Source organism: Conger conger, chromosome 2 (assembly GCF_963514075.1).
Source record: "Conger conger chromosome 2, fConCon1.1, whole genome shotgun sequence".
NCBI classification, from domain to species: domain Eukaryota; kingdom Metazoa; phylum Chordata; class Actinopteri; order Anguilliformes; family Congridae; genus Conger; species Conger conger.
Window position 1 is genome coordinate 1,870,829 of NC_083761.1, and position 20,306 is coordinate 1,891,134.

The 20,306-nt window shown below is 46.3% G+C and overlaps 1 protein-coding gene across 1 annotated transcript; it reads left to right on the plus strand.

Moving 5' to 3' along the window:
• The first annotated feature begins 990 nt into the window (after positions 1 to 990).
• Positions 991 to 19,815, plus strand: LOC133113793 (protocadherin Fat 4-like). The gene is made up of 27 exons (XM_061222982.1): positions 991 to 1,074; positions 1,332 to 1,421; positions 1,644 to 1,751; positions 1,865 to 1,978; positions 2,169 to 2,262; positions 3,465 to 3,577; positions 3,901 to 4,074; positions 4,249 to 4,377; positions 4,991 to 5,146; positions 6,652 to 6,832; positions 7,249 to 7,382; positions 7,892 to 8,361; positions 8,658 to 9,129; positions 9,612 to 9,737; positions 10,966 to 11,217; positions 11,764 to 11,862; positions 12,817 to 12,989; positions 14,981 to 15,129; positions 15,254 to 15,561; positions 16,287 to 16,397; positions 16,572 to 16,760; positions 17,402 to 17,496; positions 17,666 to 17,830; positions 18,200 to 18,391; positions 18,660 to 18,740; positions 19,168 to 19,204; positions 19,289 to 19,815. Exons 3-27 carry the CDS (start codon positions 1,650 to 1,652, stop codon positions 19,361 to 19,363), a joined length of 4,191 nt encoding a protein of 1,396 aa, XP_061078966.1. The 5' UTR covers positions 991 to 1,074; positions 1,332 to 1,421; positions 1,644 to 1,649; the 3' UTR covers positions 19,364 to 19,815.
• Positions 19,816 to 20,306: the final 491 nt, after the last annotated feature.

Here is a 20,306-nt window from a genome sequence, read left to right on the forward strand (position 1 = left end):
ACATTACATTAATGGCATTTGGCAGACGCTCTTATCCAGAGCGACGTACAACAAAGTACAAAGTGCATACCCATAACCAGGGAAAAGTGCGTAATACCACAACACGCAAATGTATGAGCAAACCGCTTACCTGGTCAAACACTGCGTGCCTAGCCAAACTACGCATCCTAATACACAAGTAAATCACAGAAAGACAACAATTAAGGTTTACAGGGAGGTAGGGAGGGGTAGTGAGAGGTGCAGCTTGAAGAGGTGCGTCTTCAGGCGATATAACAACGACATGTAGCAAGTTGTTTTTGCATCCGATATAATTTTGATTACGGATATTGCTTGTTGATTACGGAAGGGGAATTGGAAAGGTGATGCTACTCTTAAATCACTCGGATGGGCAATTTAAGAACACATATTTTTGTACGTGGTTCTTGCCTGAGACCCGATGGTGGTAAGATCTAATGCATGACTGGCTCAACTGTTGCACAAATTTGACAGAGGATGTTGTGGCCTTCGGAGAGGTTTACACGAGGTGCTATCAACAGGACCGAGGAAAACAGAAATGACGGGAATGAAAGTTGTGAACCAAAATGTTTTGGTATCGATTGATCTTCCAGCGTGATCATAGACGCACAATAAGTTATCGTTTAAGATTTAAGTGAAATTTACTGTATGTTTCGGTCATTTTTTGTAGTTCAGGTTGTTTAGGCTACATTTATTTATTTTTTATTTTTTCATGACTCAGCTCTGTTGAACGGGAAAAGACGAAGTTCTGCTAGTACACAACCATAAAAACAAATCCAATTTGCATAAAGTGAAGCATTCACGTGTCTCTGTCTTTGTCTCTATCCAGAGCCAGGGTAGACTATATTACGCCGTCCGATGCGCTAATACTGTAAGTATGGCAATATACACACCTGGTATTAAGATATGTACAATTATTGCCATTTAAACATGTTTATTATTTAACTTTATTTTAAAATCTACCTTCAGATTCAAAGCACACGGAGTCTCGCTCTCACCGACTTGAATGACCATGCCCCTGTGTTCGATCCCCGGGCATACACCAAAACAGTGTCTGAGGTAAACACGTTAACCTTTAGGCCTACATGTATAATTCAGAGCAGGAAAGGGCATTTCATCTCATCAAGTAGCTACAATGCTATACATTTAAAGATTGTAGCCTATATACCATCAGGTGCAAAAGTTTGTAAACAGCGACATTCCAGTCCATATCATTTTTCCGTATGGCAATGCTTGAACTGTTGGGGTCTGGTCTCTCTCGGGCTTTGTTGAATGTTTTCCATGGCTTCCATTTGCAACCTTGTCCCTCTGATCAGAGTCTCGCGGTGGACTCAGTCGTAATCGAGGTATTCGCCACGGATGCAGACGCCGCACAAGCAAACAACAAGATTACATATTCCATAACGGTAAGTCGCTTTTTGACTAACGTAAACGACCTACGTGCATATTACAAAACATCTTAAGGCACAGAAAGAAAAGAAAAACACGAAGCCTCGTGGAAGCTGTATCGGCTAAAACTAAACACGACCAGAAAACACAATGAAGGGGATTTTGGGGAAGGAATTGCTTTACATCGGCTATGTAGGCTCACAGCGTCATGGTCATGATATTCCTCTTGTTCTTCACAGCCTCCCATGAGCGAGTTTAAGTTTGGACCCGAAAATGGAGTGATCGTCTTGAAAAAGCGTTTTAACTTTAACATAGTCTCTGATTACTCATTCACGGTGGAAGCCCGGGTATGTAAAAAAACAACAACAAAAAAACAATTTCAGTATAATAAAATGTAAATACAAAAACGACAAATTAGTGTGTATTTCTACACTTTTTTGGACATGAATTGTTTTCATAGGATGACGGGGGCCTTTTCGACAGAGCCACTGTGAATATTTTAGTGGAAGACTTTGACAACATGAATCCCTATTTCACCCAAAGTCTTTATCGCGCCGTCATTCAGGAAGACCAGGTGAGCATCGCACGCTTGTTAAAAAATATATATATATAAACATTGAAAAAAAAATCTTTTTTCAATTATATATATATATATATATATATTAAATCATTCTAACATTTTCACCTTGTATTTTAAAATGTTTCAAATATGAATTCCTGTCTCAAAGAACTGCATTTTTCCCCCCCTGCAATTCCTCCTGAAGATGGGAGGCTTTCTCAGCATCCTACCTGAAGCCATTCTGGCCAGAGATGGAGACATCGGGATCAATCAGACTCTGGTCTACAGCATCAGAGCAGGTAGTCTGTTTAATCGTCATTGTGTCTGTTGTCCACCTGAGTGAGCTTGGGAAAAGTCATTCGCATTCATGTTCCTGGGAAAGGGGGGTTCATTAGTATTTGGGTTCAAATAGCACACTTAAGGAGTGCACTTAAATAGCACATGTATTTTCAAGTGGCCAATCTAATCAACATTAAGTCATAGTGATGGGCTATTTGTTTTATTTTATGCAGATTTTGTTTTTAGAGACATCATAGCATACAGAATTTGGCTGTGTTTGAAAGCACATACTAGCATACTTCTCATACTCACATTCAGGCCGATTTTCATTTAAACGCAGTACGAATAGTATGCCAGGTATGCGGCTTCAAACACAGCCTTTTTTTCTAAAAGTGGCACTTCCTGGAATGCATATTGGATTGATAACACTGCTGTGGTTAAGGACTTACTACTGAGGACTGTGTGTGTGTGTGTGTGCATGTGCTTTGTGTGTGCCCGTACGTTGGCATATGTGTATGTGTGTGTGTGTGTGTGTGTGTCCGTACGTTGGCGTATGTGTATGTGTGCATGTGTGTGTGTGTGTGTTTGTGCCCGTACGTTGGTGTATGTGTATGTGTGTATGTGTGTGTATGTGAATGTGTGTGTGTGTGTGTGTGTGTGTGTGTGTGTGCCCGTACATTGGTGTATGTGTGTATGTGTGTGTATGTGAATGTGTGTGTGTGTGTGTGTTTGTGCCCGTACGTTGGTGTATGTGTGTGTGTGTGTGTGTGTGTGTGTGCGCATGTGTGTGCCCGTACGTTGGCGTATGTGTGTGTGGGTGTGTGCCCGTACGTTGGCGTATGTGTGTGTGGGTGTGTGTGCATGTGTGTGTGTGTGTGTGCCCGTACGTTGTCATATGTGTATGTGTGTGTGTGTGTGTGTCCGTACGTTGGCGTATGTGTATGTGTGTATGTGAATGTGTGTGTGTGTGTGTGTGTCCGTACGTTGGCGTATGTGTATGTGTGTATGTGAATGTGTGTGTGTGTGTGTGTGTGTGTGTGTGCCCGTACGTTGGCATATGTATATGTGTGTGTGTGTGTGTGTGTGTGTGTGTGTGTGTGTGTGTGTGTGTATGTGTGTGTATGTGTGTGTATGTGTGTGTGTGTATGTGTGTATGTGTATGTGTGTGTGTGTGTGTGTGTGTGCCCGTACGTTGGCATATGTGTGTGTGTGTGAATCCCAGTCTCCCCAGATCAGTACACCAGCTCCTTCAGCATCGACCCTGCCAGTGGCATCATCACCGTGGTGAAGGGACTGGACAGGGAGGAAGTTACCATGGCGACCCTGAACATCCAGGTACTGTGTACTGGGTCCTTTCCCACCGGCTGTCATGGTGAGAGACTGGACTAAATTATGTACCAAATGTAGTAAATTAGCACAAGAGCTTGACCCCTTTCAGTCCCAAGTCCAGTTGGTCCACCCAAATCCCAAGGGGTTTTGGCTTTGGTTGAGAAAATTGATAAAGTTGAAAACATTTAGTAGGGTTTTAATAGGGGCACAAAACAATAGTATAGTAGTCATTTTGATATAATGCGGCACGGGAGTTTGAAGCATTTTGAAAGGTGAATAGTGATGATTGACTGAAGGTTTATAAGCGGGAGGTTGCCTTTGTGTGACAGGCGGCTCAGACTGATGACAGTCTGAAGACGGCTGAAGCATCGCTGCTTGTGACGGTCGAGGACGTGAACGACAACGCGCCCGAGTTCGATGCAGCCGTGTACGCCGCGGACATCCTGGAGAACTCCCCCGAAGGCTCCTTCGTGCTGAGAGTCAGGGTCACGGACCGAGACGAGGTACAGACGCCTGCCACAGAATCCACGTTTAATCCTTTGAGGATTACACGAATTATACAAATATTATATGAGTCTTTGAGCTCGGATTCCTGTAAAACCTACATTTGCAATCGAGAAGGATTCACGGCCTAAATTCTCACAGTTCTGTTCTCTCTCTCTTCCTCCACTCCTCAGGGCGGGTTCAACGGAACGCTGCAGATCATTCCGGAATCCGTGCCGTTCGCCATAACCCCTGACGGAGCTCTGCAGGTGAAGAATTCCACAGCCCTGGACAGAGAGCAGACTCCCAGACTCTCCTTCCAGGTGAGAGCCCCAGGCCCCGTTGCGGCGCCAGACCGAGAGATCTCTTTCATTACATTACATTACATTAGTGGCATTTGGCAGACGCTCTTATCCAGAGCGACGTACAGTTGACTAGACTAAGCAGGAGACAATCCTCCCCTGGAGCAATGCAGGGTTAAAGGTCTTGCTCAAGGGCCCAATGGCTGTGCAGATCTTATTGTGGCTACACCGGGATTAGAATCACCGACCTTGCATGTCCCAGGCATTTACCTTAACCACTAAGCTACAGGCCGCCCAATGGAGCCCTGCAAATACCTCTCACTCTGCAGTAACAGGTACTTATTACATAACTCTTTTCATTTCTGAGGTGCTAACCCAGTAAATACTGGGTAAAAGTGAGCACTCTAATCCATAGCTGTCTGAAAAACTGTTCTGACAGTAGGCAGCAGTGTCCTATTTCGAATGTAGGCCTAAAACAGTCTATGAACTCCTCCAAAACTAGCCTACTATCTAAAGATACAGTAAACTAGGAATATTCAGAAATATTCTGTGCGATGACTGTGTCATTTCACGAATAATGATGTTCAGGATCAGTTTAGCACTTTCCCCCTTCCTTGGTGTGTTCTCCATGAAGATCGAAGCAAGAGAGGACGCCCCGCCCAACCGCGTTGTCCTGGCTGATGTGGTCGTAACCCTCCTGGATGCCAACGACAACAACCCTCAGTTTGAGAGTGCCAATTACGAAGGGATGATCTTCAAAAACCAAACAGTGGGGATGACCGTTGCCACGGTGAGTGCACTCTCCCTCGCTCTCTCTCCCTGCTGGTGATGTCATAGCTCGATACGATCCACTCGGCGATATTATTCTTGTCAAGTGGATCGTGACCTGATCGAGACCTCGGACCAAAACGTGTGCGTGCAAATACTCCACACTAAATATACAGCGCAGATAATTGTAAGTGTGGATTTGACTTTGTGACACCAGTGGAATGAACATTTTCTTGTTGGAGGCAAGAGTGCAGAGTGGAGAAATGATGACGTGTTCATGAAACATCCGTGTACGTACATATCGTGAAACAGTATGATATGAGCATAATTAAATGGCGAAATAGCTTTGATAACATTGCCCTTAGCGACATGAGTTGGGGCGAATCAGAATAAGCAGAAAAGGTGGTCATACAGTCGAGCAGTGTTTATGACGATACGCTTTTTATTCCTTCTTTTTGCAAATAAGAGATATGACTGCATGAGTTTTAACCATTATGTGTAATGAGGGTCACTCTACCGTTTAGCCTGCATGTTTCTATGTACATTTTAGTCATTTGGCAGACACTTTTAATCCAAAGCGACGTACATAGCACATAGGTTCTTCCACAGGTTAAAGCATCAAATCCATAACTAGTAAAATACGCATGAAGGGCTGTTCTAAACAAAAAGACAGTCATATGTAGTGCAATTGTTGTTTTTTGGTGTAACCTGTCCAGGGACAACAGGAAATAGTTAGCCTAATAGCAGTGTGCTGTCCCAGTCAAATGAATAAACACAATTATACTATTGATTAAAATAGAAATATCGAGCATCAGCATGCAGTAGAAGCATTAGTATTTGTCAGATGACTCACAAAAGCAAACGCTATTGAATGAAATGTACAAACAAATAATGAAAAACGGTCAAGAAGAGAATCACTGGGTGAAAACGGAAGAAAAATAGGCTCAGATTGAAAGCGGCATTTACGACAAAACAGACCTACCTGGGACACATACGTAATTGTTTTGCATTCAAATACTTTCTATGTTCGTTTGATCTTGCCTGATCCAACCGAGCCACCATTGAACGATTTTTAAATGAAAATTTAAGCATATTAAATTTAGTTCGCCTCCAACGGCTTTTTAATATAAATGGATGCGACGTAGGTCCAATAATGCCAGCTAGCTGATTCGTTGCTTACCTTTGAATTATTTGTTAAGGTAACAACACATATCACATTGATAAAGTGTATTATAACAGCCATATAGTTGTAAAGTTTGTTCTTTTGGAATTTACCCCCTCAGCAGCCATTTTTCAAACTCTTACCTAATAGCTAACGTTCATGGCTAACGTTTACCACCTTGAACACACGTCTACTAACTGTTGTGCTTGACACTGTTGCCCCGGTAACAAGTCTGCAAAAAATATGAGCACGCTTTTTTAAAACCGAAAGACAGGGACTTCATCCCAACACGTTCATAGCGAATAAAAACCTTCAAAATGATGGCGAACGTTAGCTTTCCATCATGAACTTGTCCCAATCTGCAGGTGCACGCTGACGATCTGGACGAAGGTGCGAACGGACGAGTCTCGTACGCTATAGAAGGGGGAAACCAGGACGAGTATTTCTCCATAAACGCAGAAACCGGACAGATCACGCTGATGAAGGAGGTTGTTTTCCAGGAAAACGAATATCTCCAGTTCCTCCTGTTCGTAACCGCAAGCGACGGTGAGCGTCTACCCTCGTCGAAATGTCACGATGACGTGTTCTGTTACTGGGTAAAATATGTATTCAGATCTCTTTATTTTACCATCCAAAACTGCAATCATGAAAGATAAATATTGCTATGAATATTGGTTTCTTTTAAAATGGTCAGGAATCGATAGGGTATATGATTTGACATGATATACAATATGATATGACACGATACACACTTTATTGAACCCTGTTGGGTAATTTGCCCTCTGCATTTGACCCATCCTAGTTACTTACTCCTGCCATTGCCCACTGCAGCACCCGGGGACCAACTTGGTCAAGGGCAACGGCACACCTAACCTGATGTGTATTTCTTTCAGCTGAGAATATTAGTCATGTCTAAAGGTGATTCAGCCCAGGTGTGGTTCTGACCTTGTGTGATCCGACAGGTGGGGAGGTGACCAGGTTCTCCTCCACACAGGTGCGCATCCTGGCACCTGGCACCTCCAACCCCCAGTTCCTGTTGCCTAGCTACCACGGAAGCCTGCAGGAGGAGATGGACCCCCCCGTGCAAATCCTCAAGGTGAGACGTCACCTGACCTGCCTGAGACAGGGGAATTCTGGGAGGCCTGAGAGGGGCATTCTGGGAGGCCTGAGACAGGGGCATTCTGGGAACCCTTCACACAGCATGTTCCTGAATTGAGGAATGTGTAGTTTTGTACTACTAGTCCCAGTGAGCTTTCACATCTTGGGAGAAGTCACCATAACAGACACTGTTGTAATATGATAAATGAACTATTTCATCCTACATGGAGTCATTCACAAGCGCTTATGTCAATAAACATAAATAGGCATGTGGTGGGTTGTGTCAACGTTGATGCAGTAAGTGACCTTGACAGACCAAGTGAAATGCAGAGGGGTCCTGTGTCAGGGTAATGTGACACATCAATGTTTAACTAACACACCATATGCCTATTTGCAGTTACTGACATAAACGCTTATGTAGTGCTTATGAATGAGTTATATACAGCTCTCATGTAGGACCATTCAAATAAAGTGTTGGAATGTCGCTCTGGTTTCTGCGTTCTCCAGTTGACCTTCCTCCCTCCTGGGATTGGCGTGACACTGGCAGTCCTCAGCGAGATGGACAAGTTCTCCGTGGAGCCTGATGGCACGTTCCTCACCCTCGTGAGACTGGACCATGAGGTCCGGACCAACTACTCCGTCAGGGTGTCCATCTCTGACGGAACCAGCTCCGACGAGACCACGGTTCTGGTGGACGTGATCGACATCAACGACAACACGCCCGTTTTCGCCTCCGGTCCGGTGAAGGTGGATGTCGGCGAAGACGCGGAGCTAGGCGCTAACGTCACAGAGCTGGCGGCCTCCGACGCAGACTCCGGGTTCAACGGCGAGCTTTTCTACTCTCTGCGGGGGGGCGAGGGGAAGTTCAGCATCGACCCCCAGTCCGCCATGATCTCGTTGGCTGGGACACTGGACAGGGAGGCACAGGCTGAGTATACCCTGGAGGTCGTGGCACGGGACCAAGGTCAACCGCCAAGGTACATGGTTAAAGGACTGCATTTATGTTGCACTTTTATCCAAAGTGCTGTACAATGGATGCTGCTCACTCACTCACACACTCACACACTCACTTACACACACACACACACAAACGGATGCCATGCAAGGCAGCAGCTCCAGTTTGTCAGGAGCAGTTGGGGGTTAGGCGTCTTGCTCTGGGACACTTCGACACACCCCGGGCAGGGGATCAAACCAGTGTCGACGATCTGCTTGGGCGTCCTCGTATATCTCTGTTGATTACCTATTACCTCCTGTGCTAATGTCGTCCCCTTAGGTCCTCCAGTGCCGTTGTAGTGGTCAACGTGACCGACGTCAACGACAACAGCCCCCGGTTCCCGCAAGCCCAGTACGAGGAGGTCGTCCCGGAGAACTTCACAGTGGGAACGACGATCCTGGTGCTGACCGCCACGGATCCGGACCAGGGCTCCAACGCGCTGGTGACGTACCGGATCGCCCAGCAGAGCCCGTCCACCGACCCGCCCGTCTTCATCCTGGACCCGGCGTCTGGCACGCTGTGGCTGAACACGCCGCTGGACTTCGGGAAGGCGAGCGGCTACACCCTGACCGTAGAGGCCGTGGACGGGGGGACGCCGGCTCTTAACGGGACGTGTTTGGTCGCCGTGCGAGTCCAGGACCTGAACAACGAACCGCCCAAATTCAGCAGAGACCGCTATGACATCGCTACCTTTGAGAGCCTGCCCAGCGGAACCGCCATTCTGACCCTGGAGGTGACAGACGAAGACGAGGTCAGTGGACCTGAACACTTTCACCTTCAACTCCGTGGCATTACCAACAACTTTCACAGATATTAAGCCCCATCCGCACCAAGAACCTTAACTATAACGCTAACCATAAGTAATCATAATAATAAAATGTTTTAAAACATTCAACCCCATGTCTATGCCCATACCACAATTATAACAATTCCTATGCATTTAACAGCTCTTATCCAGAATGTTTTCCAGAACTTTGGCAACATGTTATGAATGTATATTAATATTTCCGTTTTTAACATTCCATCCATTTGTACGGCTAGTTTTACTGGAGAAATTCAGGTTGAGTACCATGCTCAAGGGTGACTTTTCAGCCAATCAAAATGACTGCTATAGTATGGTTCTGAGGCCTACTAAAGTTCCCAATCGAAGCCAAACCCCCTTTTGGGTGGAGCCACTTGGTATTGGGTTTGGGATTAAAGGGGTTAATCACAGACTGGCGTTTTTTTCTTCAGGCTGGCTTTTCAAATGGCCACTTCCTCCTGAACAGCGACACCTTCAGTATAAACACACAGGGAACCCTGTCCCTGAACAGGAACGCAACACTCGACAGGGAGCAGCAGGACAACTACCTTCTGCAGGTGAGCCACCTTCTCAGAATACACAACGTCATGCATAACTCCACACTATTACCACATAATATTAGGGCAAATACAACTGGGGTCATTATGGTTATGGTCGACGTTCACTTACTGTACTGAAGTGAACGTCGCTTCTGCAGTGTTGACTTTAAACAATCTAATGGCAGGTAGAAACATGTTCAGGTTGTTAGGTGGCACAATTTAAAGTGTTGAATCAATTCCGACAGCTTACCTGACTCTGATAGAGTATATGCAACTCCTGTCGGACTCATAGGACTTTTGAACTGAGCATGATTCCGTATGCAAGTAATTGGTCAGTCCCATGCTGAAAATTCCATCTTAAGGGTACAATAGGGGACTCCTAAAGGTCAAGAGAGGAATTGCAGCAACAAACAACCTAAAAACCACACAGACTATGAATATAACGCATACTATAAAGCATTAGTATACAGTTCAGTGTTATCATGCAGTGTTTTGGAAAGCTGACAGTGAAAAACGCAACAGAGCCTGCCGTATTTCGTAGTGTTCTATTTAGAAAATGTTCGCCGAACAGGTGACTTTATGAAATCTTGACTTTGGTGTGCTACACAACACCATTTTTATTTTTTGTCTTTACATTTTCACCAGTCTTCACTTCGATAATAAGCAATAAAAGCCCCCACGCAATTGGCTGTGGCAGTTAGAACCAATTTTCAACCATTTAGCTCATGTCATGTCAACATGTCAGTGAGCCGTTTCAATAATAGGAAGGGATTGGTACAATACAATGGTCTTGTAACAATGTTTTAACACAAAAATCTTACCTATTGTACCTTTAAACCACTCTAAACTGGTTGAGTGGCTTTTAGCAGCCCAACCAGCCACTGTTCACCAGCTGACCAGTCAGCTGTAGTCAGCTAGTCCACCAGTTGACCACTGGATTACTCAACCAGCTTTGTCTAACTTGAGACCAGCTTTGTCCAGCTGGAGACCAGCTTTGTCCAGCTGGAGACCAGCTATAGCCAGCTAAATGTATCAAACACAGCTTAAACCATCATTAAACCAGCTTAGAATCGCAGCTGATTTTAGGTGGACGTCTTTGGCTTGTTGGGACTGCCGTTGATGACTGCATTTGCATGTTACACATTTTGTTATTTTATACAGCAGACCCTGTTGTGTCCAAGACAAATGACCTTTGGGACGATAAAGTCGATGTTTTCTCATCTGTGTGGTAATCGTCTGGCTGCAGGTGGTGGCGGTCGACTCGGCCACCGATGGACTGAGTGCCACGGCTCAGCTCAACATCACCGTCCTGGACGTCAACGACAACAACCCCCAGTTCCTGCCCCTCCCCGACCCCATCGTCCTCCCCGAGGGGAACTACTCCGCCCAGGCCCCGTTGGAGGTCTGCTCAATCTCCACCTCCGACCTCGACCAGGGCGACAACGGAAAGGTCACCCTCTCCCTGTCCAATCCCGGCGCCCCGTTTCAGTTCACGGAGGTGAGTGACGGTGGTCAGCCCCTCAAAATCTGCCCCTTTCCTTCTTATACGCATAAAAAACACAAGACTTAAAATGGGTGCGAAAAGAGGCTTTGCACACCAAGATATGCCTCAAATACGCATAAAGAATGATTGAGGACAAAAAACTGGAGGAAACGGACGTTTCAGCGTGAACATGAAGGAAATCTTTGCGCTGATTCACATACTATAGACATAATCATAAAAATCTGATCTGCTGTGAAGGTCTCAGCCTTATCGACCTAAGCTAGCTAGTTAGTGAGTTGTGTGTTAGTGAGTAGATTAGTTGTGAGTTGGTTAGTAGGTTAGTTGTGTGTTAGTTGGTAGGTTAGTTAGTTGTGTGTTAGTAAGTTAGTTCGTAGCATAGGAGGTTAGTTAGTTAGTTGTTAGTTAGTTACAATGAGGTGCTTCACATCTAAAAACAATGAAACTGGGTGTCAGAAGGCTGAGCTCTCGGTGTCTGACCGTGTCTGACCGTGTCTGACCGTGTCTGACCGCGTCTGACCGCATCTGGTTGTCTCCGTTTAGGACGGGATGCTCTTGGCTGTGGGACCTCTGGATCGAGAAGAGAAGGACACCTATGACCTGGTGATAGCAGCCTCTGACCACGGCTCGCCACAGAGAAAGGTACGCTGCAGCGCCCCCTTCTGAGAGATCGGGTACTGCATCTTTAAAGAGTAACTGCACGCTCTGTTTCAGCCTGGTTCTGCTTGCTACACAATTTTGATGAAATACATTCTGGGGTGTGTAGAGTAGGTGTGTCCAAAAAAACGTGATCGAGAGTGTACTTTAACCTTTAACCTTCTACCCCTCCATGTTAGTCGTGTTGAAGTGTTCATTGTTTGCTTGTGTCTGCTTGTGTTCTCTCACACTCTGAAGCATTCTTCTACCTACCCGTCATATAGCAGATTGTCTGTCATATACCAGATTATATTGTTCTTTATCTATGAATAAAGTTAATGACGTTAGATTAAAGTGTTTCAGAAAGCAACATGATTTTATAATGTTTGTGTGTCCACTTGAAGTGTGAACACGATCTAAAACAGGCCACACCAAGGAAAACCAAGAAAGACAGAGAAACCAGCGTTTAAAAATTAAACTTAGTATTTGCTCTCATACTCAGATTTCTATTCCAGATTTATGCCCTGTGACCACAGTCACGTTACAGTTTTATTACTAGTCTGGGAAACATTCGTCTCCCCTGTAATAAGCTGATAAGAACTCCTCCCTGAAACATTATGGGTTTGTTTTTTCCAGCAGAGGACAGAAATGATTGGATTGAGCACTGATAGTAAACCTGAAGTCAGCGTTCCGTGCCTTGATCCGTGTTCGGGAGTTTGAGATCGCTGTTCAATGAGACCATTACCGCTTTTTTACAAAACCAGACAAACCACACATCTACATCTATTGTAGATTAATTTAATTCATCTCTTGTCCAAAGTGATGTGCCTTTATGTCTCGTGCTGTTAGCACTCATTTACTTATTATTATTCATAATAATTATAATTATGATTCATTTTGTAATGGTTTTTATTATTATGAATAATAATCTCACTGAAGGTTTTTATTTCTCCCCACCAGAACGTCACCTACATCACAGTCACCGTCACAGACGTGAACGACAACGCCCCGGAGTTCAGCCAGGGGGTGTACTCCCGTGACATCCTGGTGAAGGACGCCGCAGTGGGGGACCTGGTGCTGACGCTCTCTGCTACGGACCGGGACGCCGGGGTCAACGCAAACATCACATACAGGTAGATAACACACTCATCACACACAGGTAGATAACACACTCATCACATACAGGTAGATAACACTGATCACATACAGGCAGATAACACTGATCACACACAGGTAGATAACACACTGATCACACACAGGTAAATAACACTCATCACACACAGGTAGATAACACACTCATCACATACAGGTAGATAACACTGATCACATACAGGTAAATAACACACTCATCACATACAGGTCGATAACACTGATCACATACAGGTCGATAACACTGATCACATACAGGCACATAACACTGATCACACACAGGTAGATAACACACTGATCACACACAGGTAGATAACACTCATCACACACAGGTAGATAACACACTCATCACACACAGGTAGATAACACTCATCACACACAGGTAGATAACACACTCATCACACATAGGTAGATAATACTGATCACATACAGGTAGATAACACTGATCACATACAGGTAGATAACACACTGATCACAGACAGGTAGATAACACACTGATCACATACAGGTGATAACACACTGATCACATACAGGTTGATAACACTGATCACACACAGGTAGATAACACTCATCACACACAGGTAGATAACACTCATCACACACAGGTAGATAACACACTCATCACACATAGGTAGATAATACTGATCACATACAGGCAGATAACACTGATCACACACAGGTAGATAACACTGATCACACACAGGTAGATAACACTCATCACACACAGGTAGATAACACACTCATCACACATAGGTAGATAACACACTGATCACATACAGGTGATAACACACTGATCACATACAGGTTGATAACACTGATCACATACAGGCAGATAACACTGATCACACACAGGTAGATAACACTGATCACACACAGGTAGATAACACACTCATCACACATAGGTAGATAATACTGATCACATACAGGCAGATAACACTGATCACATACAGGTAGATAACACTCATCACACACAGGTAGATAACACACTCATCACACATAGGTAGATAATACTGATCACATACAGGCAGATAACACTGATCACACACAGGTAGATAACACACTGATCACACACAGGTAGATAACACTCATCACACACAGGTAGATAACACACTCATCACACATAGGTAGATAACACACTGATCACATACAGGTGATAACACACTGATCACATACAGGTTGATAACACTGATCACATACAGGCAGATAACACTGATCACACACAGGTAGATAACACTGATCACACACAGGTAGATAACACACTCATCACACATAGGTAGATAATACTGATCACATACAGGCAGATAACACTGATCACATACAGGTAGATAACACTGATCACATACAGGTAGATAACACACTGATCACAGACAGGTAGATAACACACTGATCACATACAGGTGATAACACACTGATCACATACAGGTTGATAACACTGATCACATACAGGTAGATACCACTGTTCACATACAGGTAGATAAAACTGATCACATACAGGTAGATAACACTGATCACATACAGGTAGATAACACACTCATCACATACAGGTAGATAACACTGATCACATACAGGTAGATAACACTGATCACATACAGGTAGATAACACACTCATCACACACAGGTAGATAACACACTCACCACATGCAGTTAGATAACACACTCATCACATACAGGTAGATAACACACTCACCACACACAGGTAGATAACACACTCATCACATACAGGTAGATAACACTGATCACATACAGGTAAATAACACACTGATCACATACAGGTAGATAACACTGATCACATACAGGTAGATAACACACTCATCACACACAGGTAGATAACACACTAACATACAGGTGACTGATCCTGAGGGTTTTTGAATATTATTTTATATTATATTATATTATGGGATGTCCCAGGTACTGTTGGCACGGCAGTCTCTGTGTGTTTCTGTGGTGGTGACGTTCTCGCTCTCTCATTGGTCAGTTTCTCTGCAGGCTCGCCTCTCCTGAGCCTCGACAGTAAGACGGGTGACATCACGCTGACCTCCGACCTTTCAGGGGTCACAAAGGATACCGTGCTGGAGGTCACTGCCGTGGCCCAGGACCAGGGGGAGCCCCAGCGCTCCTCCACAGGTGAGAGAGACCCCACCATCTGAGGCACATGCGTGAGGCGTACATACAGTGTGTGTATAAGAGGTACATGTGAGGGGTACATACGTGCGAGGGGTCCACACGCGTGTCCGTTCCTCCCCTGCAGCGATGGTCGAGGTGTCCCTCTTCACCGTCAGCCTGACGCCGGGCGTGGACTTCCAGAGCCCCGCCTACAACTTCTCTGTGGCGGAGAACGAGCCGGCGGGCGCGGCGGTGGGCGTGGTCAAGGCCCTGACTGGCAGCTCATTGACCCAGGTGACCTACGCCCTGGGGTCGCACACGGACCTGTTCGCCGTGGACGAGGAGGGCGTGGTCAGCACGCTCCAGCCACTGGACGCAGAGACGCAGGAGTGGTACAACATGGCGGTGGAGGCCACAGACTCCAGGACCCCGCCCAACACGGCTGTAACCATGGTAATGCGAGACAGCTGTCCGGCCTTAGATTATTACATTTATCGCGCTTTTGTCACACTCAAAGCACTTTACAGTGATGCTCCTCAACGACCACTGATGGCTAGCACCCATCTGGGTGACGCAACGGCAGCCATTTTGTGCCTGAACGCTCACCACACGCCAGCTAAGGTGGAGAGGGAGAGAACAATTTTTGTGCCACTAAAGTGTATCTTATGCTTAGTTTACCTACAAGCTAGATAGTATCTACCACGATATCAAGCCTGGTTTTCAAAACCCCCAGTCTCTGCCTCCACTACATGGCCTGGCAGATGACCACTCTCTGTGTACAAATCTTCATGCCTGTTGGCATGGATGATCTCAGAGTATGTCTGTCTCATTTCTCCACCCAGCAGGGTAACCTTTTCCTTCCCAGCACCAACACCCGTTTTTAACTTGACAATAATTAAGTGCACATTAGCTAAGCCCTGTTTAATTGGGGGCAGGTGTTTGATCAGGTTCTCCAGGTGTCGGTCTGGGTGGGTTAGGGGATCAGGGGGTTAGGGGTTAAAGGTTAGGGTCAGGGTTAGGGACATAAGAGGCCCTGTTTGATCAGGTGACTCCCGCTGTGTTCTCCAGGTGTCGGTCTGGCTGGGTTAGGGGGTCAGGGGGTTAGGGGTTAAAGGTTAGGGTCAGGGTTAGGGACATGAGGCCCTGTTTGATCAGGTGACTCCCGCTGTGTTCTCCAGGTGTCGGTCCGGGTGGAGGACGTGAACGAGGCGCCGGTCTTTAACAACAGCGTCTACAGCGCCAACATCTTCAGCATCGCGCCCTACAAATACCCCGTCCTGCAGGTGGAGGTGAGACACCACACCAGCAGCAGGGCTGGAGGAACAGCACATAACACCCCCAAACACCACCAAACACCCCCAGGGCTGATCAGCACATAACACCCCCAGGGCTGATCAGCACATATACACCACCAGTGTTGAGATACTAAATACCCCCTTGTCCCTAAATGCCCTCTGCCCCAGGCCACGGACCCGGACGTGGGGCAGACAGGGCAGCTGGTGTACAGCCTGGAGCAGGACAGCGGGTTGCTGGAGGTGGAGCCCTCCTCTGGGCGGGTGTACGTGGTGTCAGTGGAGGGCCAGGCTGGAGAGAAGACCCTGACGGTGAGGGCCACAGACCCCCAGGGCCTCAGGGCCACAGCGGAGGTCAAGGTAAGCACAGCTTTTCTGCTCAGTACCGGGGGTGGGGGGTTTATGAGGGTTTGGGCAGCCCGTGGCCTAGTGGCTAACGCACATGACTGACCCAGAAGTTTGGTGGTTCAAGCCCCAATGTAGGCCCTTAACCCCACATTGCTCCAGCAGGGATAATCGCCTACTTAGTTTAATCAACTGTAAGTCGCTTGGGATAAAAGTGTCAGCTAAATGACTAATGTTTCATCATTGACTGTAATGACAATCATGGATCTAAGTGTACCCGGAATGAACTCCAGAACTAAAGTACTAACAACAGCTAAAGGCAACAGATCAGCCCAGGCCATGACTGTATAATCATGTGCCTTTCTTATAAACGGATCAAATCATTATCCATCAGTAAGCTTAGTTTGGAAAAAGATCAATAAAGAACAACAGAACAAAACCAGAAGGATCTTTCAGACAGAACTGAAAACTCAAAAACCCCTTAAAGATGGAAGATTGCAAATGTGTGATTGGAATGTTCCAAACCGAACATTCTAATGCTGATGTCACAGTCGCTACTGGCCCATGGAGTTCTAGAACACTGAAGATGAATCATGGTTGTCATGGTAGCTGCAGGCGTGAGTTGGGGAAATTCTCACCTGTGTGCGATGCTCCAGGTGACAATCCAGGAGAGCGAAGCGGCCGACACGGTGGTCATCTCTCTGAACCAGCCCATCAACACGGTGGACGAGAAATTTGTGGAACTGGAGAGGTAAGATGATCACAGACCCCATGCTCCACGGGGGGATTGTCCCCTGCTTAGTCGAATCAACTGTGACTCGTTTTGGATAAAAGCATCAGCTAAATGACTTGCGTAATGTCATATTGCGTACATTGTGAGGCCGTATGATTGGCTGTTTGTTGTTCCTGACACACCCCAGCTCCCTGGAGATCGCGCTGGATTGGACAGTGAAGGTCCTCAGCATCACGAGCATCAGCACCTTTGGGGGCGGGGCCAGGTCCTCCAGGGAGACCGGCAAGACATATGTCACCTTCATAGCCATGGATGCTGCCAGCGCCATCGTGCCCTATGAAGACGTCGAAAGGTCAGAGTTCAGCAGTCGCCTACACTTAGCCAGTTCCTGGGGAGCGGCCTATGGCCTAGTGGCCAAGGTGCCTGTAGCCTAGCGGCTAAGGTGTCTGACTGGGACCTGGAAAGTTGGGGGTTCAAGCTGCAATGTAGCCATGATAAGATCCGCGCAGCTGTTGAGCCCTTGAGCAAGACCCTTAACCCCACGTTGCTCCAGGGGGGATTGTCCCCTGCGTAGTCTAATCAACTGTAAGTAGCTTTGGATAAGAGTGTCAGCTAAATAAATGCAACGTATTTAGTGCTTTATACCGTACTAACTGCACTGGGCTGCTAGGCAGCTGGTAGAGTGAGTGATGTCATCAGGCCGCGCCGCTGTCGTCCACAGGAAGCTGCAGAGCGAGAGGGACGCTGTGACGGCCGAGCTGGCCAAGGTGTTCGGACAGGAAGTGGAACACGCCCTGGAGGCGGGGCCGGGGGAGCCAGACTCCTCCCAGCAGACGGTCGTCATCGTTCTGGGCGTGCTGCTGGCGCTGAGCATGCTGGGATTGGTGGCGGTGGTCGTGACCATGGTGGTCAAGTAAGTGAGCCAGGTTTATTCTGTGTGCCGAACGGCTTCAGCACAAACTCAAAATTCCCAGACGACAGAGAGGACTGCTGGGTTGCTCCGTTGGTTAAAGGCGAGCTGAGATCAAAATTCCCTAAATTTCCCCCTCAAATTCAGCCGATTCTTCACAACCTTATGAACACTTCTTGAAGTATACGTTCCAAAATTCTACACATTTCTGCCATTCATTCATTTCCTCAAATCGGCAGCAGTCAGGGATTTCACTGACATCTCATTCCAGGTCCCGGAAGCACAGCAAAGGGGGCAAAGAGAGCTCGCCGAAGGACATGGTCAGCTTCGGGAACCACTACCAAGAGCACAGGTCAGCAGCCCCTCCTCTGTCTCTCAGAAGGTGTGCGGGGAGAGGGCCCTCCGGCCGCCAGCAGAATGACATGAAGCACTCGCAGTTCACTGGTCCCACGGGGTGCCACACGTTCCATTTTAACACCGTTGCCTCTGTCACACGCTGGTGTTAAAGATCAGGGTGATGAATTAACCCTTTGTGTGAGGTCTCAAATACGCGCTTAGAATGTTCTTAACAGAACGCTCTAATGATGACGTCACAATCACTGAAAGCACTGGAGTTCTAGAACACTGGAACACAGAATTCTAAGTACTCAGACTTGAAATTCAGAAAAAAAAAAAAAAAAAACAAACATAAAAAAATGTACAAAGGGGTAATGACTATACCTTGTGGCAAGCTTTCATCTGACAGAAGATATCATAATTTCTCCTCTTCTTCTGTGTAGGAATTCACTTGCTTCTGAATCAGGAAGCAGCAATCAGGTAAGAGACCCATAAGGCACACAATGCAAAAAAATTAAAAAAGTTTCCATGAAAGAGTGAACGGAATGTCTGTTGGCGTTTCAGGAGGCGAATCCCGAAAGGAAGACGTCAACCAGGAAAAGCAGCAACAGTGGAAACAGCCACACTTCAGCGCTCTGAGACCATCACACATACACACACACACACACACACACGCACACTTCAGCGCTCTGAGACCATCACACACACACACACACACACACACACACACACTTCAGCGCTGAGACCACCACACACACACACACACACAGACACACACACACACACACACACTCTCACACACACACACGCACACTTCAGCGCTGAGACCACCACACACAGACACACACACACACACACTTCAGCGCTGAGACCACCACACACACACACACACACACACACACACACACACACACTTCAACGCTGAGCCCAACGCAAAAAGCACTTTAGTAAGAAAAGCATGTTTCATGCTGCTGTCCTCAATCTTCCAAACGTTGTACTCATGTTGATTCTGCTACTGCACTGAATGCAACACAAAACACACACTCATTGATAAGGAGACTTTTAAATTAAATTATTTTTTCCACTTTTAATATTTTCTCTCTCTCGTTTGTTGGTTTCCAAATGCAAGTTTCCACTCGACCTACGGCCTGTTTACGTTAAACATTCACACCGTCCCGATTGAAACAGCGGTTCTGTGTGCTCTGCCGTGTTACTGCAGTCCAGAGCAGCTCCGCCCCCCCGGCCCTTTCATATTAAAGACACTGATTCCAGCGGAGCTGCAGATGAAGGAAGATGACTGCACTGGAAACAAAATGGCGGACCGCAGACCTCCTCTGACCAGCTGCACTAAGATGGCCGAATCCTTCCCACATACTTATTTTTTACACAGCGAGCCAATAGAAATATTCTGCCCTGCTAATTGGATAATCAGTCGCACACATATTCCATTTTGAGTTCAATGAGCAATAGGAGGCTGGATTGACCCTTTAAAAGGATTTCTGCTTACTCTATATATGCTTTATACTTTTTAATGGCATTTATACCAAGCCAAAAGGTTTCATTCACAAATGCCTTTTTTTAA